This window comes from Solea senegalensis, linkage group LG14 (assembly GCF_019176455.1).
Source record: "Solea senegalensis isolate Sse05_10M linkage group LG14, IFAPA_SoseM_1, whole genome shotgun sequence".
NCBI classification, from domain to species: Eukaryota; Metazoa; Chordata; class Actinopteri; order Pleuronectiformes; family Soleidae; genus Solea; species Solea senegalensis.
The window spans coordinates 1,809,784-1,834,066 of record NC_058034.1 but is presented as its reverse complement, the minus strand read 5'-3'; the positions used below and the strand labels follow the sequence as shown (position 1 = coordinate 1,834,066).

The following is a 24,283-nucleotide window of genomic DNA, read 5'->3' as shown; positions in this document are numbered from 1 at the left end:
AGGTCCTCACCGATGGATGCCCTCCCTAACTTAAACCTGCCTTTCCTGTCCTACACTGACAGTTACAAGCATCTTCACCAGTCATTTGGGATGATGCTAACCCCAATGTCTTGGTTGGCCGCATGAAAAACTGTAAATCTCACAGTTGCCCAGACAAACGTTCCTTCTGATTCCGTAGCCTCGCCACAAAAAGGTCCTCTGCTGAAACCCTCATTTTGCTAAGCATGAAATCAATTCCACTTTCCTGTCCTCAAATCTCCTTTTCTCTCCCTGCAGCCTTTCAACAACCATTGCTGTTGTAACATCTGCGAGAGGCAGCAGTTTCACAATTCAGAGCTTCTCGTGTGTTTGGCAAGACGTGGCACCAGAGTATTGACAAAGCAGACGCCTGAAAATGCTCGACCTCAATTTAAACAAATGCTTCATCATCTATGTGTGATGTGACTTACACTACAAACATGTCCATTCCAATGCTTTGTTTCGGAGGAAGATAAATGCATATCATGACGAGCCGAGTCACAAAATCAGATGGATCCTTGTCTGATTTTGGAAACTGCACAGTCATGGTATGCCACTCAGTCAGGACCCGTGGCCAGATTTCCTCACACACAGAGAAGAAGGGGAAGGACGAAATGCCTTACCATGTTATGAGTCGACTGTACCTTGTTCTCTGCTGTGTGAAGAAGACCCAGCTCATAAAATCTTGACTGATTTAAAAAGTGAGCAATTAAATAACTCACACATCGATGCTGTTGGGTCATGCAGAGATCTTGCGATCTTTTGCATGTTTCCCAAACATTTAGAGGTCACATTACTGACCCCAACAAAGTCAAATTCAATGATTGTCTGTCCTAAACTGATGAAGCATTTGGGTAAATGAGATCAAGCATTTAAAAGGTGTTTACATTGTTAGTAGTCTAATGACACTTCTTACCCAAACACATGAAGACGCAGTGAATCAGGATACGGCTACCTTTAGCAGATGCAACAGCAGCAGTGGGTGGTGGAAGTCTGCAGGGAGAAAAACAAGTGATATGGAGACAAGTTGGAGGAATCATTTCATGCAAAGCTCAACAAGAGTTAAAGCGGAGAGAAACTTTAGGGCAAGTCTACAAAAATCAGAGGAGGAACTTCGCCAACACATCTAAGAGATAGAAGTTTCTCATGCAACCAACCAAGACATTGGGATTAAGCATCTTCCTAAAGACTCTACAAGCTGCCTAAATTGTGAAACTTGAAAGTCATGGGTAATAACGGACTACAGACACTTGTTCGCTGAAATAGCTAATGTATAGTGAGGTGTTAATCCTATGCTCTATCAAAAATCCCACATTTGGGCAAGCCATAAAGTCCTATCATTTCAACCAGCTGCCAGCTTTGCAAATAAGAGGCAAAAGATCACTTGTGTTTACACGTTTACATGATCACTGTTAACCACAAAGCTCCAGACACCAAGTCAATCCAAGAAACAAATCAAATAACCAAAAACAAATTAAAAAGCTGCAGCTGCTCACTCAAGAGGGTACTTCACAACAGTCTTCAACATGATGGCGCAACTTTCACTTAAATAATAAAAATAAAAATAATCCGAGTTGTCTCTCTGCCAGGTTTGTGTCCTCCTAAAGAAAAGAAACGCGCTCTAATCCTGAAACCTACAATCTAATTTTTGAAAGAAACTGTGCAGGATAGCCCTGCATCCCTAAGACGAGGAACGCATAGTTTTGCAAGGGACAATAAAAATCCCCTGCTGGGAGGCCTCCCAACATGACGCGCAAAAAGACTATGAACACGAAAAGGTTCAACTCCTTTAGAGGGAAATAAACTTGGCGAGTGAGACAAGTCAGCATTAATATTGAATGCGATTTCAGTTGACTACAAAAGGCTGATGGCAGTTCGTTAAGTTTAAGACTTAAATGGATATCAAAAGTGTGCCAACAAATGCCAGATTTAAAGTTTATCATAACATTATCCATGGGCTGAAAAACACCTACAATCTAATGTGACTACACTTGCATATAAAGGAACCACTTATCTTATCAAAGCAACTGCCAGTTAAGAATAAAGGAAGAACTGGTCTAGCTCATCATAATCAATACGGCACTTTGAAAGAACTTTAGACAAGCTACAGTAAACTTGGATGCATTTACTACACCATTCATCAGCTTCTACGTTTGTCAACAGTCCAAGTTACAACTACGATAACTGAGATTCAAAACCAAAATTAAACGTTTAAATTAAAGCCAATTCAAAATAAAGGTACCAGAAAAGACGCCTCAAACTAATCAACTTTAAAAATCATCCATTTAAGTTGAGACTAAGATGTGACTAAATCCGACACACAGGACAGACAGACATGCAGGACAGACAAACAGACATACAGGACAGACAAACAGGACAGACAAACAGACATGCAGGACAGACAAACAGGACAGACAAACGAACCGCATGGGACAGACAGACACAGATACAAGGACAGACTGACACAGACACAGGACGAACAGACACGCAAGACAGACAAACCATGCAGGAACAGACGACACACAGATAAGGACAGACTGACACCAGACACACAGGACAGACAGACACACAAGACATGCAGGACAGACCAAACAATACCAGGACAGACAGGACAGACAAACACACAAGACAGACAGACACAGGACAGACAGACGTAGACAGACCCAGCACAGATACAAAGGACAGACTGACACCAGACACACAGGACAGACAGACACAGACCAGACACACAAGACAGACAGACAGACATCACACACACTCAACCAGGAAAAACAGATCAGAAATGATAGAGTGGCATAAACACCAAGACCAAGTACAGTCATGACACAGTGGCCATGAAGAATGAAGATTGAGGTGAGAGCAGGTATAGTAACGGCACGGCGGCCAAGCAAGAAAGAAAAACTACTTAAGATTTGAAGTTTAACCTTAACTAAAACGCAATCTAATTAAGGTGGACATGCAGAGATGTCGGTGCTCCTCTTGATTGATGCTAGAAGAAAAGTACAGGTTAGTTTACTTACTGTGCATGGACGCGGAGGGCACCCATGTTGGCCTATGTAAAGTGACTATACGCGCAAGGCCACACGTACAAGAACACAAGTATGTCACGAAGGCGCGGGCACAGTTAGCGATCATGGCCTACTTGCATTAAAGGACGTAATGGCCATACAAAGGCTATGGCAGGGCTGCCATCCAAAGCCAGGTACTATGTTTGTAGATCACCAGGATCTACTTTAACGTTCTAGGGCTAACGGTAGATTAATGGCCACGTTGGAAAAGAGAGAGAGAAAAAAAAAGGCACAGCGGCCAAGAAGTCTAAACCTTGTGACAGAGCGTACAAGGCACAACATTAACTTTATTCCTACCATCTAGCTTTGACTGTACACAACATCCCTTTAAACCTCATTTAAGATCTGGTCCTCCAACATCACTATATTTTAGTGCTAACGAAAACAATTCAAGTTGATTTTTTTTTTCCCTTTTAGAAGTGAGGAAAGGCACGAGGAGGGCCAGGACAGATCGACACGGCGGCCGGAACAGCGATGGCCCGCGGCCTGCGTAACAGTTAGAAAGAAAAAGTGGTTAGGTGGCAAGGCAAGAAAACGCCTCCATAGAGAGGCGTGTTCTTACCTTTGCATGTAAACTCAGTAGTTAGCTGTGAGCAGCCAGACCAGGAAGTCAGTTGCCAACACCTAAGTACCTTCACTCTCAAAAAACACAACACACAAGTTTTCTTTTGTTTATTCCCCTACTCTGCAAACCCTAGCACACATGGAGGGCAAGAAGGTAGCCCCCCCCAGGAGAAGACATAAAAAAATATGGACTCACCCTTTGTAGACGGACCTAAAAAGGAAATGTTAGTGCATTATAACTTATCAAGCATCTAAGACCTTCAAGACACCAGATCTACTTTAATGTGAACTGCTGAACATAATCACATTCTCACACCATCTTAACTATTCAAATCACGGCATCTCAGTCACACACAACCCATTCATTTAGAGAGAGAGAGAATTTCAAACACTCCATCACTCTTTCAAACCACTCGTTCAGCAGTTCCACGAAAATATAACCAAGGACCAGATCAGACCACCAAATAAAGTGGACAGGAACATACAAAACCAACCTGTGGCGTATGCTCCGTGAACAACCCTCAGCTATCTGACGGATGGAAAGCAGGAGAATGAAAAGAACGTGGCCATGTTGGACAATGGAGAGAGGTGTAGGCTCAGCGGCCAAGAGAGAGGGGGGACACAGCGGCCACCCAGAGTTAAATCATCACACCTACTATTTGACAGTCTTCATGAAGATCAATCTGTGGAAAAAAAACAAACAAAAAAATATGTTCAAGTCCAGTTTCCAGCCTTGACCATGTTCAAGTTCACACTGTTACAGGTGTAAAATAACTAGGTGATGTGTTTGTATGAGGTACAGACATGGTTCACCCAGCCTGAGATATAAACTGCTGCCAGCACAAACTCAAAGTGATGTAGAACAAAGTTGATTAAGATTTAAGGAATATCTTTTAAGTTCAAGTATAGAAATGTCAGTAAAACGTTTTCAAACTGTCTTTTAAAGCCGCATTGGTCAACATGTGTGACTACACTGAGCAGGGGGGGGAGGGGAGGGGAAGGATTTTACCATTTTACTGAAGATGAGCGACAGCAGGAAAAGGAGCACAATTTGGACACATTTTAAAGTGTTAGACTCCAGAAAGGCAGAGTCTACACTTTGTAAAATAAAAAATTCATATCGAGCAGGCTCCACAAACAACCTGCACCGGCATATGCTAACTAATCATCCAACAGTGCAATTAATGGAGTTGGAGAAAAGACCAGCAAAGGACTCTGCTAATGAAGGTGACAGTGTGTCAACTCCTTCTTTATTTATTTAAAATGTATTTATGTAGAAGTTAAGTTATGTTACATTTATTAATAAAGCCATACAAATACTATACATATGTTATTTTTGATGTTTTTTTACATTAGTTATTCATTTTAAACATAATTTGGTAATAAATTAATTTAAGTAACAAAAAAATCTGAGGAGCCACTTGAGAGCCGAAAGAGAGCCAGAATTCCCATCACTAGTCAGTACCTCATACAGCCACACAAACAAACTTTTATTATACATGTGTGATTAAATTAATATGATATATTGCCATCAGTTAAATACATTATGAAAATTAGCCTTAACATTTTCAATGATGTAGTAAATTATCTCTAAAAGGTGTCTCACCTTCTTTTGACAGCCTCAGGCTTTTGTATATGGCGCGTCCGACCAGGTCTCCGTGAGCAGGAAGCAGGTTGTTCCTTTAAATAATAAAAAAAGTTTGTATTTTAATGGCTACATTAAAGGTTTCAAAGTATAAAAGACACGTATAACCCTGAATCTGTTTTTAAACATTTAACATAAATAAAACCAAGTCTTTCCAGTGAAAAACTCAATAGTACTGACCATGAGTAGAACATGGAACATGCTTTTTATTTAAGCAATCACTGAATCCCAATAGTTTAAGAATATAACTGAATTTAGAAACAGTTTACAACATTTAACATTTTGTGAACCAAACTTGAAAATAAATCACAGGTATTATAAATGAGTTGCAGCTCCATCTAAACCAATGATTTAACTGCTGTAACCAGACAAAACAGCTGACAATGAGGCACAGCTCGAGGTAAAGTAAGGCTAACTTTAAACTACGTTTGAGCAAATAACTCAGCAAACAGAGTCACCATTAAGATAACTTGACAAAAGTTACTCACCATTCTGGACGGGCCACCAATCTGGACCAGGTCGAACACGCCATCCTGGAGCGCCTTGCTGCGTTCTTATATAGGAGCTGATGCACGCGGTCACCTTTTCGGCGTCTGACGTCACGCCGCGGCAGCTTTCTCTTCTTTTTTTTTGAAAGTTCCCTCCTTTGTTGAGGTTTGATGCCGGTTGGTGCATTAGCGCCACAAGTTGAAGTTCCCTCCTCCCGGAACACTTTCAGACATTTTTCGCGTCTGTTTTTTCGTTTCACGGCTCGTGCAGCTTCTCTTCAAAGGGACATCACGGAACTCGTGGCTGGAGGGAGATTAAGTAAGAAGAGGAGGAGGAAGAGGAGGAGGAAGAGGAGGAAGCAATCAGCGGTCATCAGCTGATTGAAAAACACCTGCGTGGCGATGAGCAGGTGTGTTGAGTGTCGTCAGTCTTCTTCTTTCCTGAGGTTTTATGGCGGTTAACAAACAACGATTTGGTGCATTACCGCCACCATCTGGTATGGATGGTGCATCGAAATGTTGATCTAAGTGAACTATTACTTAAAAGTAAAAATAATAAAATAAATAGCAATTATATATATATACATACATATATATGTATGTATGTACATATATACAGTACATATATGTATGTATGTATGTATATCTATATCTATATATATATATATAGATATACATAGACAAGACAAGTGTATTTGTATAGCACCATTCTTACACAAAGCAATTCATAGTGCTTTACAGAAGCAAGTAAATACATTGGAAACAAAATCAATTTAGAAAAATCAAGTAGCCTATAGAAATAAAAATAGTTTAAAACACAACACAAAAAACAACAACCTATATATGCATACATATACATACACCTATTCTTATACACACACACACACACACACACCCTATATCCTCCCAACCTTGTCTGCTATTTCGTACCCCCAATGTGTGTTGGTATCTATGAACATATTATTGTGAGTCCCATCATCTGAATTCTATATAATGTTTGTTGTATTTCTATTATGTGTGGAGGACTGAAAGGGCCAAAATTAAATAAATAAATACACCATTAGATAATTAATGAAATGCGTCATTAAATAATGAAATGTGTCATTAATTAATTAAATGTGTATTTAATAGCACCTGCAATAGAAAATCTCTGGCTGTCCGGATGTGCCCTGCACCCCCCACCCCTGCTGTAAAGGCTATTATGTGATCACAGAAGGCTGAAAATCACAGGTCATGTCTGTTTTGATGATACAGTCAGCAGTGTAAACCTCAAGCATGTGGAAGCTTACTTTTATATATTAATAGAGGAACAATTCAATATCTGACAGACCAGTACATTTTGAGACTGTGGAGGTTTGTAGTGCTCCAGCTCCAGGAGTTTCTGTAACTGATGCACTTGGATCATAAAGACTGTGCAAGTTTTATCAAGAATTATAGCAGACTGATGTCCAACCCATTCTTTTATTTAGCACTACAGAACAAAGGATAGACTGAAAAAGTTTGCTTTCCTTAAAATAAATAAATTAAATTAAATTGCTTAATAAAAATCCATTCAAACTCTTGTACAGAATGGACGCATTTAAGAATGTCTGCAGCTTTACAGATGTATTTTTTGTTATCCAGGTAAATCTCATTCTACCTGGATAACAAGATAAATAGAGTGACTTTTGTCCTGTCTACTGTGCCAGTTATCACATAACTATTGGATGAATACTGGTGCCCAGTGCTTGAATGCTTAAAAACTGTAATTGAATGATGAACAAGTTAACAATAATGAACTCTTCTTGACTGTATCACCTTTTTAAAATAGATTATCAAAATGCAAATTCACAAAACCAGACGTGTTTTTGAGCTGCTCTCAATGTACTGTCGTGTGACTTTGTTTTTTGTAAAAGATTAAATTTTTTATGATCATTTTTCCTACTGTGTCAACATTTGTGAAATTTTTTTTAAGTTACATACCACTTTTATGATACTCCAGATCAGGGCAGTCTTCTATAACAACAGTTGCCATTTCAGGGTCCCCATTGAACAGTACATGAATTACAGCAGGACTTAATCCTGTGACACGTGACATGGGGACCGTCATGCAGAAAGGTGAAGGCCAACATCCTTCCTGCAACTCGGAAGAGGTTGCGTTCAATAAGCACCGCTGATGCTGCTGGAACAAGATGGTCAGGTTCACCCTCAAATAGCAGTGTTTGGCCCATTCCTCCTGTAAAGTACCAGAGAGCATGGGATAAAGTCACAACAATTAACCACTTAAATACATTTAAAAAAAAAAAATAATAATAATAATAATAATAATAAAAATAGCAAGAGACTCACCAAGATCTAGACTGGAGTTTGGATATTAATGTCGTCATAAAGTACCGCATCACTTCCTCTCCAAGCAAGATCGCCTGAAATAAAATACTGATAAAAACACAGTGGAAAAACAGTGGCTGACTAATACAGGTAACATTAAATTAACATTTAACAAGCAGGTGAAAAAATAGTCAATATTCTATTAGCTGTAATTCTAGTATAGCATCCTTAGTATTGACGTCCAGATAACAGGAGAATATTGTCCGTGGCATATTTTCATTAGTCGTCATCAATTATATAATGTTTTGGATCCCATTCTCCCGTTTAACAATTCCATATAAGATACTTGAGTGGTATAAACTTTAATGATACGATTATATTACTTACTAACAAGAGTACGAGAGTAGTAATGAAGTGGACGTGTCCATTCTTGCTGCTGTTTATAGAATGAGAGAAGATCTGTCCTCTTCAGAGTCCCTGACATCCATCTTCATTCTAAGTGGTTTCCCAGATGGTTTCCTGGGGCTGTCTCTCTATCCTTTTCTTCACTTTGGCCTCCCTCTTGTTCTGATTACTGATTAATGTGTGTCCTTGAAGATAATTGAAGTTATGGTCATACTCCCTTATTGTGTGCACGACACTCTAAGAGAGACATTTTCACAAAGAAAAATGAATATGCTACCCTTGCATTTATTTAGGACGTACATACCCATTGCAGCTCAATCTGTGCAGCTTCACCTCTGAAGAGGGAACTTCATTCTGACAAGTGATGCAGAGAATGACTGGACCAGAAGCAAGACGTGAGCTCTCCTAACAAGAAATAACTTTTAATTAATGATTAATGATTAGTAAAAATGTCACATGGCCGCTAACGGGACTGGCTACGTTGGCGAAAATTTCGAATTTCTCGTATTACTTCATAATAGAAGTAACCTCAGCCAAACTTGCGATGCTCGATGATGGAGATCTCTATACAAAAACTGTCAAGTTTGAAAACATCGCCTCCTGGTGGTGGCAGAAAATAATTGTATTAATATGATTTCGGGAATAACTTTTACAGAGATTATCATATCAACTTTTCAAATTGGTGGAAAGACTCAAAACACATGGTAGATAGTGTGTGTTGAATAAGATGACACAACGTTTAACGGTGTTGCAATGGCAATGATGCAAAGTCGGATTTCTGTGACAGAAAAACAAACTGTCACAACTTTGCGAATCCTGGTCCGATCTGAATCAAAATTGCTAGGATTGATGATAGTCCGGCCCAGAAGACATCTGTATGAAAATATTCAATTTCGAAAACAGTGCCCCCTGGTGACGGCAGACAATATGACATTTGGTATTTGAACTAACAACTCCTACAGCTTTTGGGCGATCACCTTCAAACTTGATGAGCTCAAGCTGCTGAAAGTTTTTTTGAAACGTCGAATGGCGTACGAGATAGGGGGCGACAAAGTTGGCGCAAATTCAAATTTTTCGTAACAGACAACAAAACTCTTATAACTTCTCGATGGAAGGTCCGATCCCAACCAAACTTCCTATGATTGATAACGGGTAGTTGCTGAAGACGACCATGTTGCAGAAAACGGTACATTTTTACAACAATGCCTCCTGGTGGTGGCAGAAAATACTAAAAAAACAAACTGTTACAAATTTGCCAATCCTGGTCCGACCTGAACCAAACCTGCTAGGATTGATGATAGTCCGCCCCTGAAGCCTATGTGAAAATATTTAAAATATTAATAATAAAATATTTTAAAAACAGCACCCCCTAGTGACAGCAGACAGAATTACACTTACAGTTTTTGATGCTGCTCTAACAGGGATTGTTGTATCCACCTGAAACTTGATATGTGAGACCCCAGACCCGTCCTGAACATGTCTGTAAAACATGACCTCCCCACAGGAAGTGGAACGCCAAAAACAGGAAGTAAAGTCTAACATTGTCCGATCTGTACAAAACTTGATATGTGAGTCAAGGGAACTTCCCTGAACACGTTTACGGAGACGCCTAAATTGACTCAACAGGAAGTTGGCCATTTCAAACAGGAAGTGCCCTCTAACTTTGCGCAGGGACGCCGCTGAAAATAACTAGGACTGAAAATAACCAGTACAGCAAGCGGTGAATGAACGGGTGTTGAGCCAGAGGCGCGCGTGTCGACGTGGGCGCACGGAGACTCGTGAGCCCTCAAGCTCGAACCCGTTCAGAACCGCTTGCGGTACTAGTTATTATTATTTTTATATATAATAATGATAATTAAAACCGAATGTTATATTATTACTATAATAAAACCATTGCTAGCAGATACGTGTAGTATCACATTCTGTCTATATTCTATTACCTTACTGGCAGCAGAAGAGTTTGTGGACCAGGTTTTCATAATAACATGATATTAAATGGTGGGCCGCATATCATTTATTAGTGGGCCACATGGCCCGTGAGCCGCCAGTTTGACACCTCTGGTGTAAGCCTTGTGTAAAAGTGTATGTATTCGTGTTTTGAGGTCAATACATGCATACATTTGAATTCCAGGGTAAAATTGACTGTGACTGTGATGCCTTTAAACGTTTAGAAGACAGTCACGCACGCACACACGCACACACTCAGTAACCCCGCCCTCAGTGCAGCAGCTCCTCGCTTTGGTTGACAGAAACGAAAGTCGGTCGGAAGTGTGTTCGGTTCGCTGACCAGTGTTTCACTGCAGTTCACACCAGGACAGGAGACTGAGGTCAGTGTCTAATTTAACTGCGTTACCGTGAACCGCTCCTCCACTTTAGTTAGAGTTAGCTGAGCTAGCTTAGTTAACCGCTGTTAAACCTTCTCACTCACTTCCTTTAACTTACTTACTTCTGTCAGGAAGGAGAGAGTTTAACGTCAGAACTGAACTCATGACACAGTGTGATAAACGTTGATATAGTTTGGTTTGGTTTGGTTCTTGTTTTGGAAAGAAGTGACTCAACCATTACCTGGAAAACACAGCGACAACTATGTGTGTTTGTTGTGTTGTGTTCTTGTATTGATATCTTTGTCAGGACCAAACTGCATGAGACTATAGAGAGTGAGGACAGTTTGACTGGTCCCCTTAAATGCCTTTTAAGGGTTAAAATGTGGTTTCAGGGTCAGGGTTAGAACTGGGTTTTAGGTTATAAAGTACCTTAAACACATACATGAGTAAAAGTGCAAATATCTCCCCAAAAAATAACTTTGATAGAAGTTGAAGTCACTTTTTATTATATTACTAGAGTTAATGCATTAATAAAGGGAGAAGTTTGAATTAAGTGAGTTGTCTTTCAGCTGGCAGGTTGTGGGTTTGATTCCTGGCTCCGCTAATGTTTCTGTGGGCAAGACACTTAACCCCACGATGCTCCTGGTGTCTTAGAAAATGTGTATGAATGAGAGTAATGACACAAAACTGTAGTGCTATAGAAATACATACCATTACCAGCTCTTCTGATTTTATTTGGTAGTAACAAGTGAACAAAGATTGTATAGGAGTAAAAGTGCATAATTTATTTAGATCATGTAGTGGAGTAAAAGTAAAAAAAAGTTGCTAGAAATATAAATACTAAAGTACAGATATGTGAGTCAGAAAGCATCTGATGTCCCCTAATCCCACCCCAATTGTCAGGCCATGACGCTAGATTAGTGCTAGCTGTCACAATATAGATTTTTTAAATGTATTTCACTAACAACAGCTTTCATGAGCCACATATTTGTGTTGGAGATTAGATTTTTTCTTCTTCTCCACCTTTAAATCTAACACAAGATCCCTTGGATTTGGACTCCTGACCTGATCTCATTGATAATGTGTCCTCTCCCAGTCTCTGGTTCATTTACTCTTGACCCTGTTCACCAAGACGAGTGGAGTGTCTCAACACTTTGACATCCCAGCTTTTCACTTTCCTAAGGGAGCAAAGTTGCTTTTTCTCCTGACGCTGGAGGATCTGACTCAACAGTGTGAGGATGTGACAAATAACACTGAATTATTGTGAAACAGGAAAAGGTCAGATAGTCTGTACAACGAGAGCCTCGCTGGTGTCACTTGTCGGTGTGGTGATGATTTCTTAGGGCATTGGTCGTGTTGTAACGGCTTTCCTCATAATAGGGAGGCAGGACTGTCTCACTGAAAATAATCTTGCGTTCATCTCACTGGAGATACCAGGGAGCAGAGTGTAAGACACAGCGGTGGGAAAAAAGCCAGTAAAGATCTTATCTGAAAACAAATTGCACAAGAAAGCTGTTGCAACAAAACGCAAGGTGTAATCACACTGAGCTCCAAGAAAACGAGAGAGAAAAGTCAAGATAACATTAGAGAGTATGTTATTCACTCACACATCGAACAGAACGCAATCAATTTTAAATTAAAATAGAATAGCTGTAGGCTGGGTCATGTGTCATGTGAGTTTATCGGGGTGGATGGGAAAATCAATACAGAGAAATATTGCTATATTTTGCATGGCGATATATCGCTTTTCAGACCGCAATTATTGTACTGATGTTACAAATACACATTAAACTTTTTGTGGATTACCATAAAAAAAAACAATTGATGTTTCAGTCCACTAGATGGTGCCATGCACTGATTCTCACTAGAGCTGTTGCGTTGCGTGAGTAAATCGCAACATATGATTTTGCAATATCTTGATAATATCGTATCATGACTTAAATATCGCGATGATATCATATCGTGGTGTCTCTGGCGATTCCCACCACTATAAATTTAGGATAAAAAAATGTGTTCAGTTGATTATGATAGTTTTCATGCGATTATTAACGTAACTTTTTTGTTCCTGTGCAAAGGTTGAAGAAGAAAGAAATGCAAGTTATTTTTATTAGTTTATCACCAAGCCTTGATATCAAGGTCATCAAGGTCATCCATGGTTAAATCTTAGGGGCTGGCCACAGAGCATTAGTGAATTTCCATGTGGATGGGACCTTAGGGTGTAAAGCAACCCAATTAGTTGGATAGTTATACAAGATTTGCTGACATCACAAAATCTGCCACGGTTCATTTAAATGCAGTTCAGGGAGCCATGGTCGAAGTGAATCAGTGAGACCACAATTAGACTAAACCAGTCTGAAGAACTGGTGTCACCAACATTATCTGGAAAATAATTTAATAAGGTTGTGGGAAGTGTGAAAATGTCCTCTTGCCTTTCTTTTGTCCCCGAGTCCAGCATCTAGTGCCTATTCAGTTTGCATGTGCAGGCCTTTATTGTCTATTATAATGGTTATATCTGCCAATATTACACACTTACATTTATGTCAACTCACAAAAAGCAACCACAACATGATTTTATTTCTGTTCAGTGTTGACTTTCTCAATTTAAATGAAAACTAATCTTCGAAAAACTCGTCATCACAGTTATTTCGTAGAGACATGTAGTCACAATATCATGGCGAACAGTAAAAGTTAAATTCAAATGCATTGTTTTATAATCATTTTATTTTTCCTTGTCACTTTTAGCATTTTTAAATGGCAATGTAACCAATTCTAACACAAATGAAAAAAGTCTTTCACACCTTGAGTCAGAAATCATGACATAATAGGAGGTGAATGTAAGTGCAAAGTGCAACTCTTTACCAGCTGAGCTAATGGGGATGAGATTATTGTCTGTCCCACTCCATCCCTGGCCATAAATAATACATTATAAAACCAAAGCTGCCTGCTATACAAAATCTGGCCGAGGGCCGGACTTGCCTGCATGAAAAAGAGATCATTCCAAACCACGATGCATGCTCACCTTTGCAGCATTTCAATAAATCACTAGTAAGTTATAATTTGTTTTGAGGAAAAAGTGATGATTTTTTCCATTTTACCATTCATGATTATCCTGATAATGGAAATTCACCAAGATCCCTGTTTTGTGTGTGAGGCTGGATTCTCTGTTGTCAGGTAGACATGTGGCCTAGTCTATGTGCAGGCAGCAGGAAACAGCTGCTCAGATGCAGTTCTCATCCCACTGCTGTGTGTGGTCACATAGTTCACGTCCCTTTTCTTGACTCATCTGCCCGAGACATCAAATCGAGCATGTCAAATTCTTGTTAACAGTGTTGCAGTGGAGACAGGTGGATTGAGAGTCCACCTATGTCTCTCTGCACCATCTGGTAGAACTCAAAACAGCTGCCGTCCACATGCTGGCAGCATCAGGAGGAGGAGAAGATGCTCCTCAGGGAGGTCCCTTCTATCTACTCCTGTGCCACTTCACTTTCCTCACTTGTATCTTTTTAATTACCGTCATCATCAATTAATCTTCCCGTTAATTTCCAGATTTTCAGTAATATTGGAATTTGGCATGAATTTTGATTTTGTTTTGAACTCAATATTAAATATATAATTTAAAAGAATATTCCTGTATTAGGAAATAAAAATCAAAAAAGCCCCTGAATGTTTTCATAATGGAATTGTAATGTAAAACATAGTTACTTGAATGTATGCTTGGTTGCACCACCATATTCTCTCAGCACAGTTTCTTGCTTGTTGCATCATAGTGTTGTTGAATGAATTTAACATGGCTGCATTGCCTTTTCTGCTTGTCACGCTGTCTGACCACAGAGTGTTTCCAAAATCCGTGAGACACTACTGTTACTTCTGTGCAAGGTTAATGTGTGTCATGCACTGTGAGGTGATTCTGACTTTCTGACACTCTGCCTCCCATCATGTCAGAGATTGAATCCAGCAGCAACAATGGCAGACAGTGAGAAGACAAAGGAGAGTGGAGCTGCAGCGGCAGCACAAGCAGCTGATGACGACCAGCAGGTGAGGGGCACTGTCATTGCATTTAGTCTTCATTTTGATGAGCTGATCAATCATTATCATTAACAGAATACTGAAGCAGTCCTGATGATAGTGGATACATTTCACTTTCACTTTTTAGTCAGTACCTTTAATAAAGCACTTCTCAATCACTGACATTGAGTCAAATTGTGCTAGAAGAAGCCATCACACAGATCCCCAAAAGATTTTTTTTTTCTTATTACATATTAAAGAAATCTAGGTGGTCTTATATCGCCCTCTGTCAGCTGAGATGGCCACAGCACCCCCCGCGACCCTTCAGTGGGGGATAAAGCGGTAGATTATGGATGTATGGATAGAAAGTCTTAGATATTTTTAGATTTGAAAAAAGTATTGAGTTTAAGTTATTTGGTTTTAGTTTAGTGCACATCAAAAATCAATCAATCAAAGTCATTAAACTGCTTCACTTTGAAGACCAAAGTGCAAATGAATGCTGGGACATGTATGTGAGTTTACTGCTCTCTAAGGTTAAAAAGGTGACGTGGGTTTGGTGTGAATAACACAACTATAATGTATGTATTTATATTAATGTATAGTGTTACATTTGTATAATCACTCGTCAAGCAAGAGTGCTGCCATTAAATCATATTCCACTTAGGGCCCAATAAAAGCTTTGGCCAGTGCTACACAGAAGAAGAAGACAACGAGAAGACTGAGTTTATGCTCCCTAACCCTAACTCTGTCAACTCAAAGAATTTAATATTTTAAAGTTCAGATAATGGTAGGCAGACTTGGAGTGTGGCTCAAAATGTGAACAACTAGCTCCCAGCTAAACCGGAAACCGCTTAATACTACCATGCTGAAAGAGGGCGTATCGCCACACAACGCCTAGTGGAGGTGATTTTTATTCCTTGGCTTTCAACTCCGCATGAGACTCTGCTCTTGTTTTTAGTGTTTTATTGTTTTTATTTCACTAATATCTTTATTGTTTTTTTATTGTTTTAACATTCTTGTTGTTTTATTGTTTTTATTGTTTTTGTATTTTTATTGCTTTACTTTTTGTTTTATATCTTTTCATGTACAGCACTTTGTCTCAGCTACGGCTGCTTAAAGCGCTTTATAAATAAAATTGAGTTGAGTTGAGTTGACACTTCACTTGTGCTTTGTTTACTAGTACAAGTAAACGTTTACTAACAGAACTCTTTTTTTTCTCAAGAATGTTGTTTCCAGGGTGACCCAGCTGCCACTGGTCAGCTCAGCTTGTGAGGCAGTGTCCAGCGCTTACTGCAGCACCAAAGAACAAGTGCCCATCCTGAAGGGAGTGATGGATGCAGCAGAGAGTGGCGCCCGAACTCTTGGTGCAGCTGCTTCTACCGGGTCCAAGCCTCTGTTGGACATGATAGAACCACAGCGTAAGTTCTTCTCCCTGTGGCAGATACAGTGTGATGCATGTGCAATGACTGCATTTAAAGAATAATAAGAATAGTAATACTTAGGGCTGTAAACATAGACTGTACATAAAAATGATGTTGTGTGTTTGGTTGTAAATGAACACCTCAATATGTCAGTTTTTGGAATTAGAAGTTCACAGACTGCTGTTGGATGATACCAGCTGTCAATCGCACCAATATCCACCTATATGTGCCATGCTTTATCATTTATTTTTCCTCTAAACTGAAACACAATTTACAAAAAAATCAACATCATGTATCATATATGAATTTTATAAATCAAGTGAGAAGTTGAGGCCTAAGGTCTTCCATATGAACCATATGAGTTTGCTGCTTTAACTGCTGCTTTAATTCTACTTCTTGATTTGATTACGATTAACATGTCAGCAATGTTAGATACGTCCTCAATTTCCAATATTCAGTCAGATAAATATGCATTCAAATATCTCTTAACAAATGAAATGTAAGTGTCCCATCCCCAAAAAGTTTTTTTGCTGTCACTGCATCGAAGCAGAACAGTCCATGTCAGCAAACTATTTTTAACACCCCTAGTTCTACTGCTACTGGGTTAGAATATAACAGAATAAATAGAGCAAATTGTGTCACAGAAATCTTTAAATTGTTAAACAAAATGTATGTGAGTCACTCCTCTCTGAGTCATTCGGATTATTTACATTTTCATTGCTCTAAATGTCTAATGTGTACTTGTTTCAGTTGCCACAGTCAATGAATATGCATTGAAGGGACTGGAAAAGATGGAGGAGACGCTTCCTATCCTTCACCAACCTGCAGACCAGGTCAGAAACAGAGCCGTGCTAATACAGTATAATATGCAAGAATACATTTCAGTCATAATCCCTTTAATCGTGTGCTGCTTCTTCTAATGACTTAAAAATCAGTCCAAATGTTTGATGACATCCAGGTATCTATAGCAACATTATGTGAAGAGTTGCTCCTCCTGAGAAGCTATGCCTGCATACAAACAAAAACATTCTTCTTTTGATATTGTAGAAGCTGAGAAAGAGAACAGTGGACTCCTAAGCTTCAGTTGCTGCTGCACTGACGTGCATCATCCCTCACTGGTTTAGAATTGCTGTCAAGATTACAGCAATCATTTTTAAAGCATGCTGGAGACTTGCTCCAAACGACACAGCAGACACTTTTAAAATGTTGATCCCACATCAGCCACTCGCACCATTAGAATCCCACACTGTTACCAAGTCCAGGTTTGTGAAAGTGAACAACTATTCAGACTACACCGAGACACAGGTGGTATAAACAAAACTTCAGACAGACACTTTAAGGATGAAATGAAACAATTAATACAAGATACCAAAAATAAATAAAACAAAACAAAATAAAATAAACCTCTCAGATAGTAACACGCGTACGGTACAAAATAGTGCAACAAATTGTTGTCTATTCAATCTCATTTAAAAATATCTTCACAATGTATATCCTCTTTAGCCTCATTAAGAGGTTTACATTGACCCGCACTCAAACCTCCTCTTCGTCCACTGGAAAGTCCAGGTTTTTAAAATGTGTTTTTTCTAACAGGGAGCAGACTGCCTGAGGAGATAAGCTGACAAAATCTGACTTTTTCTAAATCACCTCTTGAAACCCATATTTATAGACTTCCTTATATGATGTCATTGCTGACCTCTCTTTTATTCGTTTTACCTTTTTTTTTTTATAATAATAATTTTATTTAAAATGTATTTTATTGGTACTTGCTCCTTTTTTGCTATTTAATGATTCGTACTATTTGTCTTCTCGTCTCTTTTTAAGTGTGTTCTGCCTTTGGTTCCTGAACCTCCTGCCCGATCTCTGCTTCTGCTTTCAACTGCCAACATGTAAAATATGTAAAACTGTAGCCATTAGCATTAAAAACTGGGACTACAATTCAAATTCAAAACACTAGAGACCATCAGTTGCCACCTGGAACTTACGGAAACAAGGAGCTGCACTTATACCTGGTGTTCAATTGTGTTCATACCGTACACTTACATTTCTATAAATATGTGTGTCAGCAAAATATGGAGAATTGAAATTGAAAGTGCGGCTGCTCCGAGCAGCAGCAGCAGCATACAATAACATATGTAAAACCATTAGGTATAGAAAAAATGAAATACATTTATTTCCATTTCCTAATACATAGTTTGCCATATTTTAAGTGTTTTGCTTTGTTTTAAAATAAGTCTGTAAACGATGTGCTACATAATTACATTTTTTAAATTGACTTATTTATTGACTTTTAATTACAAATGCATATGTAGACATTACAAACAAGATTAAGTCAACATTTCAAGAAAAATAACACAAACCTCTCAGTAACGAAGAAGTAGAAGAAAGGAGATGAAGAAAATAAAGAAAAAACTACTATTGCTAGATTGACCAGAGTCTGTTCATTGGATAAGAACTATGTAAAGCATTGTTATTTCTCTCCAAGCATGTCACATATTAAGTTCTTTTGTTTCCCAGGTGGTGTCGAACACAGTCAGCATGGTGTACCAGTCAGTGGCAGGTGCCAAAGAGGCCGTGGTGGGGGCAGTGATGGGCGGCATGGACCTGACCTGTGCAGCAGTCAGTGGAGGTATCAGCACTGTCATGGGCACCAGGATGGGGCAGATGGTCAGCAGTGGGATGGGCCTGGCCCTCAGCCGAACCGAGGACTGGGTCGACCACAACCTACCAATCACTGAGAGGGAGCTGGGTCAGTAACCAACCAAACAGTGGAAGATATAATTAGACCATGAAAACCTAGGTGTTTCCTGCTGAGGTACACACAGGTGTGTTTCTGACAGTTGGATCAAATGAAGCTGAAACTAGGCTGCAGTCTGAATGAATTAATTATGGATGATGAGGACCCAGATTTTTCGAGAACTGCTAATAGTATAACTGTGGATTAGAACAATTCACTCAATGTTTTTGACAGTATAACACTCAAATATTTACATGTTATTTTAGAGTGTCCAGAATGTAATATTTAAGAAATGAACCACAAGTATATTTGTATTTAAAATAATAATTGTTTGGTTTTCCTAGCCTTAGAATAAGCCTTTTATGTGCTTTGTACCATAATGTACCATTCTATTCTCTGGTTAGGATTTGAGAAATGATTTTACTGCTGTTGTAATCAGTGCTGGCAGCATCCAGCACCCATAATAACACAACGTAGTGGTTGTTCAATGGTTTCTGAGGCAAAGGCCCACAGATGCACCAATTAGCTTTTAACAGAAGCACAGGGCGTCTGTGTTACTTTGCACCTTTGTTATGTTCACTTGTCTCGTCTGAGCTAATCTGCTTTACCCGTCACAGTGAAGTAATCAAAAAGCTGATATATAATATTAATAATATTTATAAGTATTAACATTTTGGGATTCGCAGTTCTCTGTCTTGAGCCCATTGAACTGATGATGGAGAGACACACTTACAAGAGATGACTCGAAGTAATCCCTCCATTTCGGGAAACCTTTGCTGATATTGTCACAGTAGATTTCCACCAAAGGGAACTGTATGTGCAGCTGTGTGGTAGAGCAGGTATTAGGAGCGTCCTCTATCTTTCTGAACTGCCCTGTGACGGGTCAAAGTCTCCCATCATGGGACACATTTCCTCAAGGTTGGAAACAGAGCCTATAGGAGGTGCAGAAGTCAAGTCCTATGAAAAGTTGTTATGGAATTATTTATCAATCATGCCGAAAAGCACAAGTTGCCATCCTCCGCTTTAAAGGAATACTTCACCAATTATAATAATAATAATAATAAGAAGAACAATAATAATAATGATGATAATAATAATAATAATAATACTAGAATCGGGGGTAGTATGTCGAGAAATATCTTCATTCTTTTTTTTGTTACATGCCCACCAGTGACACTTGGTCCGAGGCTTGAAGCTGCAACACTAATTCCACACTTTTTCGACCCACTCGTAGGGGGACGGGACCTCAGACATTGTCCACCATCTTTGCTAACAGTTACTTACAGGACCAAGTGAATGAAGATATTTCTCAACTCAGGGCAAACTGAGGTTGAGAAGCACAATCTTTCAAAAATACTACCACTATTCTAGTAATACAAAGCTAAATGCAAATCGGTGAATGGCTGAAATGTTGTTTTCCTTTTAAGCATTGGCAAAATGTATGCATAACAGTATCATAATAACAACTCTGTGCTAAAACTAAATCTTAAAAACCTTATGAAAAATGGAATTGTCGCCCCATGGTATAAAACCTTTTCCATGAAGATGAACCACAACCAGGCACAGTTCTTTAATGTTATGGCTGATCAGAGTTTTCTGTTTTCAAGGGGTAAAGAAAAAGAGAAGAAACGTGCAGTAATGCTACATTACCAGTTACCATTACCAGAGACTGATCATTTTTATTTCGTCTCTCAGCTGCTGTGGCTGAACCTGCCACCAGTGAGTTGACTACCACACCAGACAGCCCCAGCTACTTTGTCCGCCTGGGTAAACTGTCTGCCAAGGTACGAGAGAGAGCCCTACAGCTCTCCCTGAACCGTGCACGACATGCCAGGGAGACCACCTACACTGCAGTGGCTCAGATTACCAGTACTCTGGACCTGCTGGAGAGAGCCCGTACCAGCGTGGGTACGGCCAGTAACCAGACAGGAGGCGACTCGGAGCAGCTGCTGCAGCGCTGGACAGAGTGGAAGCAGACAGAGGCTGGAGCCAGACAGACTGAGCCAGAGCCAGATGTGACCAGAGATGAATCCGAGGTCAGGGAACAAGCAACTTGGATTGAACAAATGGTTCATAATCTGGTTAATAGTGCATTTCATAGCATTGCATGAACTGTACATTTGCAGCCTTTAAAGTGTATTCTTAAGTGACCTACTTGGAAACCCCACACCCATCAGATTGTAATCCCATTTCTCTGAAATGGACCCAAACAGCAGTTGTATCTGCAGTGTAACATAAAGGCATTCCTCTGTGGCTGCCTGTACTGAATCATGTGGAATTGAGATATCGTGTTTTTGCAGTAGTGGCCCCAAATATAGTGGAACACTCTTTCTTTTCTTTTTTTACTATTAGCAGCGTCAACATAAAACAAATATTGTCCACTTAAAGAATTGGTACAACCGTGACTTAATTTGACTGTGCATGGAAAAGTAGTGTGTGTTTTTGCCTTTTTAATTTTATGGTCTGTAATTTAATCTGGTATTTATTACCTTGTTTTAAATGCTTGCTTGTTTTCTCTCTTTTAAAACGCTGCAGTGCCTAACGTTCAGTGAATTTAGCTGCTGTTGATGTTTTTAGTCTAGGTCTGTTTGGTCTCTAATGAACAGGAACGATGTAACATGTGTTTGTTGCGTCCTTCATCTGAAATCAGGCTCTGTTCTTGCTCTGATCTAAACACTGAGAAGCACAGAGAGAGTCATGTGAAGCTTAATCTGTATCTTATGAACTGATTTAACGACGTGTATTTAAAAGTCACGTGCTACAGTTTTAAGTTGTATCCTTTTGAAGTACTATGTGAAAGGTGCTTTACCAAATACATTAAATTGTATGATTGTTGTTGTTGATATAATCTGAGTTAATGTACGTACTGTTTTCCGTCCACAGCGCCTGGAATGGCGGGCCCTGTCCATGGTGCGTGGTCTGAGTGATCAGCTGCGGTCAGCGTCCTCCAGTGTGGTTTCCAGTGCTCAGGGTTTGCCAGCTGCAGTCCAGGACCAGCTGACCCACGCGAGGCAATCAGCTGAAGAGCTGTACTCCTCTCTGGGGAGCACCAGCAATCTCACACCCCTCCTTCTGGAGCGGAGCCGTCACCAACTGACCCAAGTACTCATTTTGCTTCCCTTTTTTTTTTTCAGTGCAGTGTTATTTTTGTTGCATCAGCTTTGCTAAGAATAGCTTTTATATTTTAATTGGTCCTTAAATAATAACCTTAGAGATTTACAGAGCAGGAATTGAACAGGAAACTCCTGCGGTACACAAACATGTATTCGCATCTGCCCATTCACGTGGTTTCATGAATCTAGGACAGTCGATCATACTTTGCATTTAAAGCTGATGTAACACGTTTTTGCTTACACATGTCATAGCCATGCTAAAACTGATTATACCACACAATGGCCCAATAACAACATCAGCCTTGCTTTCACTTTGTTACTGTCTTTGCCTAGGGACATGGTTTTCACAGAATAATTATGATTCACAGCACAAAGGAAATGTGTTATTCTGAATCGTGTTTTTCAAGTCAGGCTGCATCCTTAGGTCTAGGTCATATTTTCCACATTCCATGTCTGCAGGGAGTCATGTCCTATCAGGAGTTTGTCCACATTTGTCTCTTTTGTGCACAACACCACCAAGTGGACTGGAAAATATTGTGCTGCATGTGCAGTTGGTTTGTATCGTCTGTACGGTCACAAAATGTGGCAGTGCTTGTGTAATTTCCTCAACAACATTAACAGCAGACCTCTGCGGACATGCAGTCTCAGAAAGTATGACCTAGGCCTTATGGGCGTCTTGCTACTGCTGTCTCTTCATCTGTTGCCTCTAATAACATGCACACATCTATATTGTTATTGTATATTGTTCCCAGGTTCAACATTCTCTAGATGGCGTCATGGAGTATCTGCTCAACAACACACCACTCAACTGGTTGGTGGGACCCTTTGCCCCTCAGATCACTGAGAGGGAAGAAGGAGACGTGGCGATGGAGGAGCTTGGTCCAAACAAGTAGACTTTGAGAAGACTTGTCCCACACAAGTCTTCTTGAAGACCTGAGGTTCACTGTACATGGACCATTTAAACAAAAGCTTGCTTGAAGAAGAAAACATGTTGCCATCATTCGATCCCGTAATTGGAACCTATGACACTACAATCATGATTTAGAATTTGATTACAGCAGAAGCCACTGACCAGGGAAGCCTGAGAGAATCTATATATTTCTGCACTCTAATGTTTATAAATGAATAGAATGGGTTTTTTTTTAAGTCTGTTTGAAAGATTTCTGTTTGTGCCTTCAGAAGACGTTGAAAACAGGACACATGTATCTTCAGTAACGTGTTCAAATTGATCATAGTGCCTTTCATTTGTTTTTAAATCTGCTGTTTCAGCATTTACTATGTGAACTCATGGTGTATTTATGGATGCAGCTAATGACCTGATTTGTCAATAAATACTCAGTTGACTGTCTTATACGTCTTATTTTGGTGTTTCAGCTGCTGACATTAACATGACAGCAATATGAATCAGGGGTGTTTCAAGGTATTTTGGAAGCCCAGGGCAAAGGGGACCTTGGGGCCTGTATTGGGTTTGGCAGCAGGTCCAAATTTTATTTGCATAGCGGTTGTAGAATTTAAAGTTCTAGTATGCACCATTCAGACTTAAAAGGTGTCAGGAAACTTACTTTGAAGAAGTCTAGTGTGGTAATGATATCTTCAACACAATGTGATATTACACTCTGATATTACACTCTATTACACTCTTCTGTAATGAAAGCCAGTCTACCTGTTGCATTTGAAAACCGCTGGATCGTGTGTATAAATATGTCACATTCAAAGGTGGGGACATCTGTCACGACCAGTACAGAGCACTTCTCTCAGTCACTCTCAATTCTCCTTGAAATGAATCCCATCATTAAAAATACAGTGTGTTACTTTTAAATATAAACAAGTTTAAACATATTTGATTAACGCTATCAGCTCCACATGACCTCCTCTTAATCAGTATGGCAGTCGCCCGTTGACATTCCAGCTTCTTTGCACTGGAAGTGATTTGTTTTATATCAAGACAACAGCAACATTGTGCCAGTAAAGTGAGGCAACTGCAAACAGGTTCAAGAACAAGGCAATCGGAGATGGCAGGCTTCAACAACAAGCCTCTGTCGGCCCCTGTTGGTCATATTGGCAAGTGAGGAAACACAAACAGACAGACAGACACACAGTGCCACTAAAAACAATACTTCACCCCACTCAGTGAGGTGAAGTAATAATTGAAAAACACATAGTGCCCATGAAAGGTTCTACTGCTCAA

The 24,283-nt window shown here is 39.6% G+C and overlaps 1 protein-coding gene across 1 annotated transcript; it reads left to right on the top strand.

Annotated features, from left to right (window-relative positions):
- Window positions 1–10,724: 10,724 nt before the first annotated feature.
- On the top strand, window positions 10,725–23,443 carry plin3 (perilipin 3). Its single transcript, XM_044044927.1, has 8 exons — window positions 10,725–10,822; window positions 14,762–14,854; window positions 16,047–16,242; window positions 16,996–17,078; window positions 18,763–18,994; window positions 20,678–21,018; window positions 21,866–22,084; window positions 22,848–23,443. The coding sequence occupies exons 2-8, from the start codon at window positions 14,783–14,785 to the stop codon at window positions 22,986–22,988; spliced, it is 1,284 nt and encodes a 427-aa protein (XP_043900862.1). The 5' UTR covers window positions 10,725–10,822; window positions 14,762–14,782; the 3' UTR covers window positions 22,989–23,443.
- The last annotated feature ends 840 nt before the right edge of the window (window positions 23,444–24,283 follow it).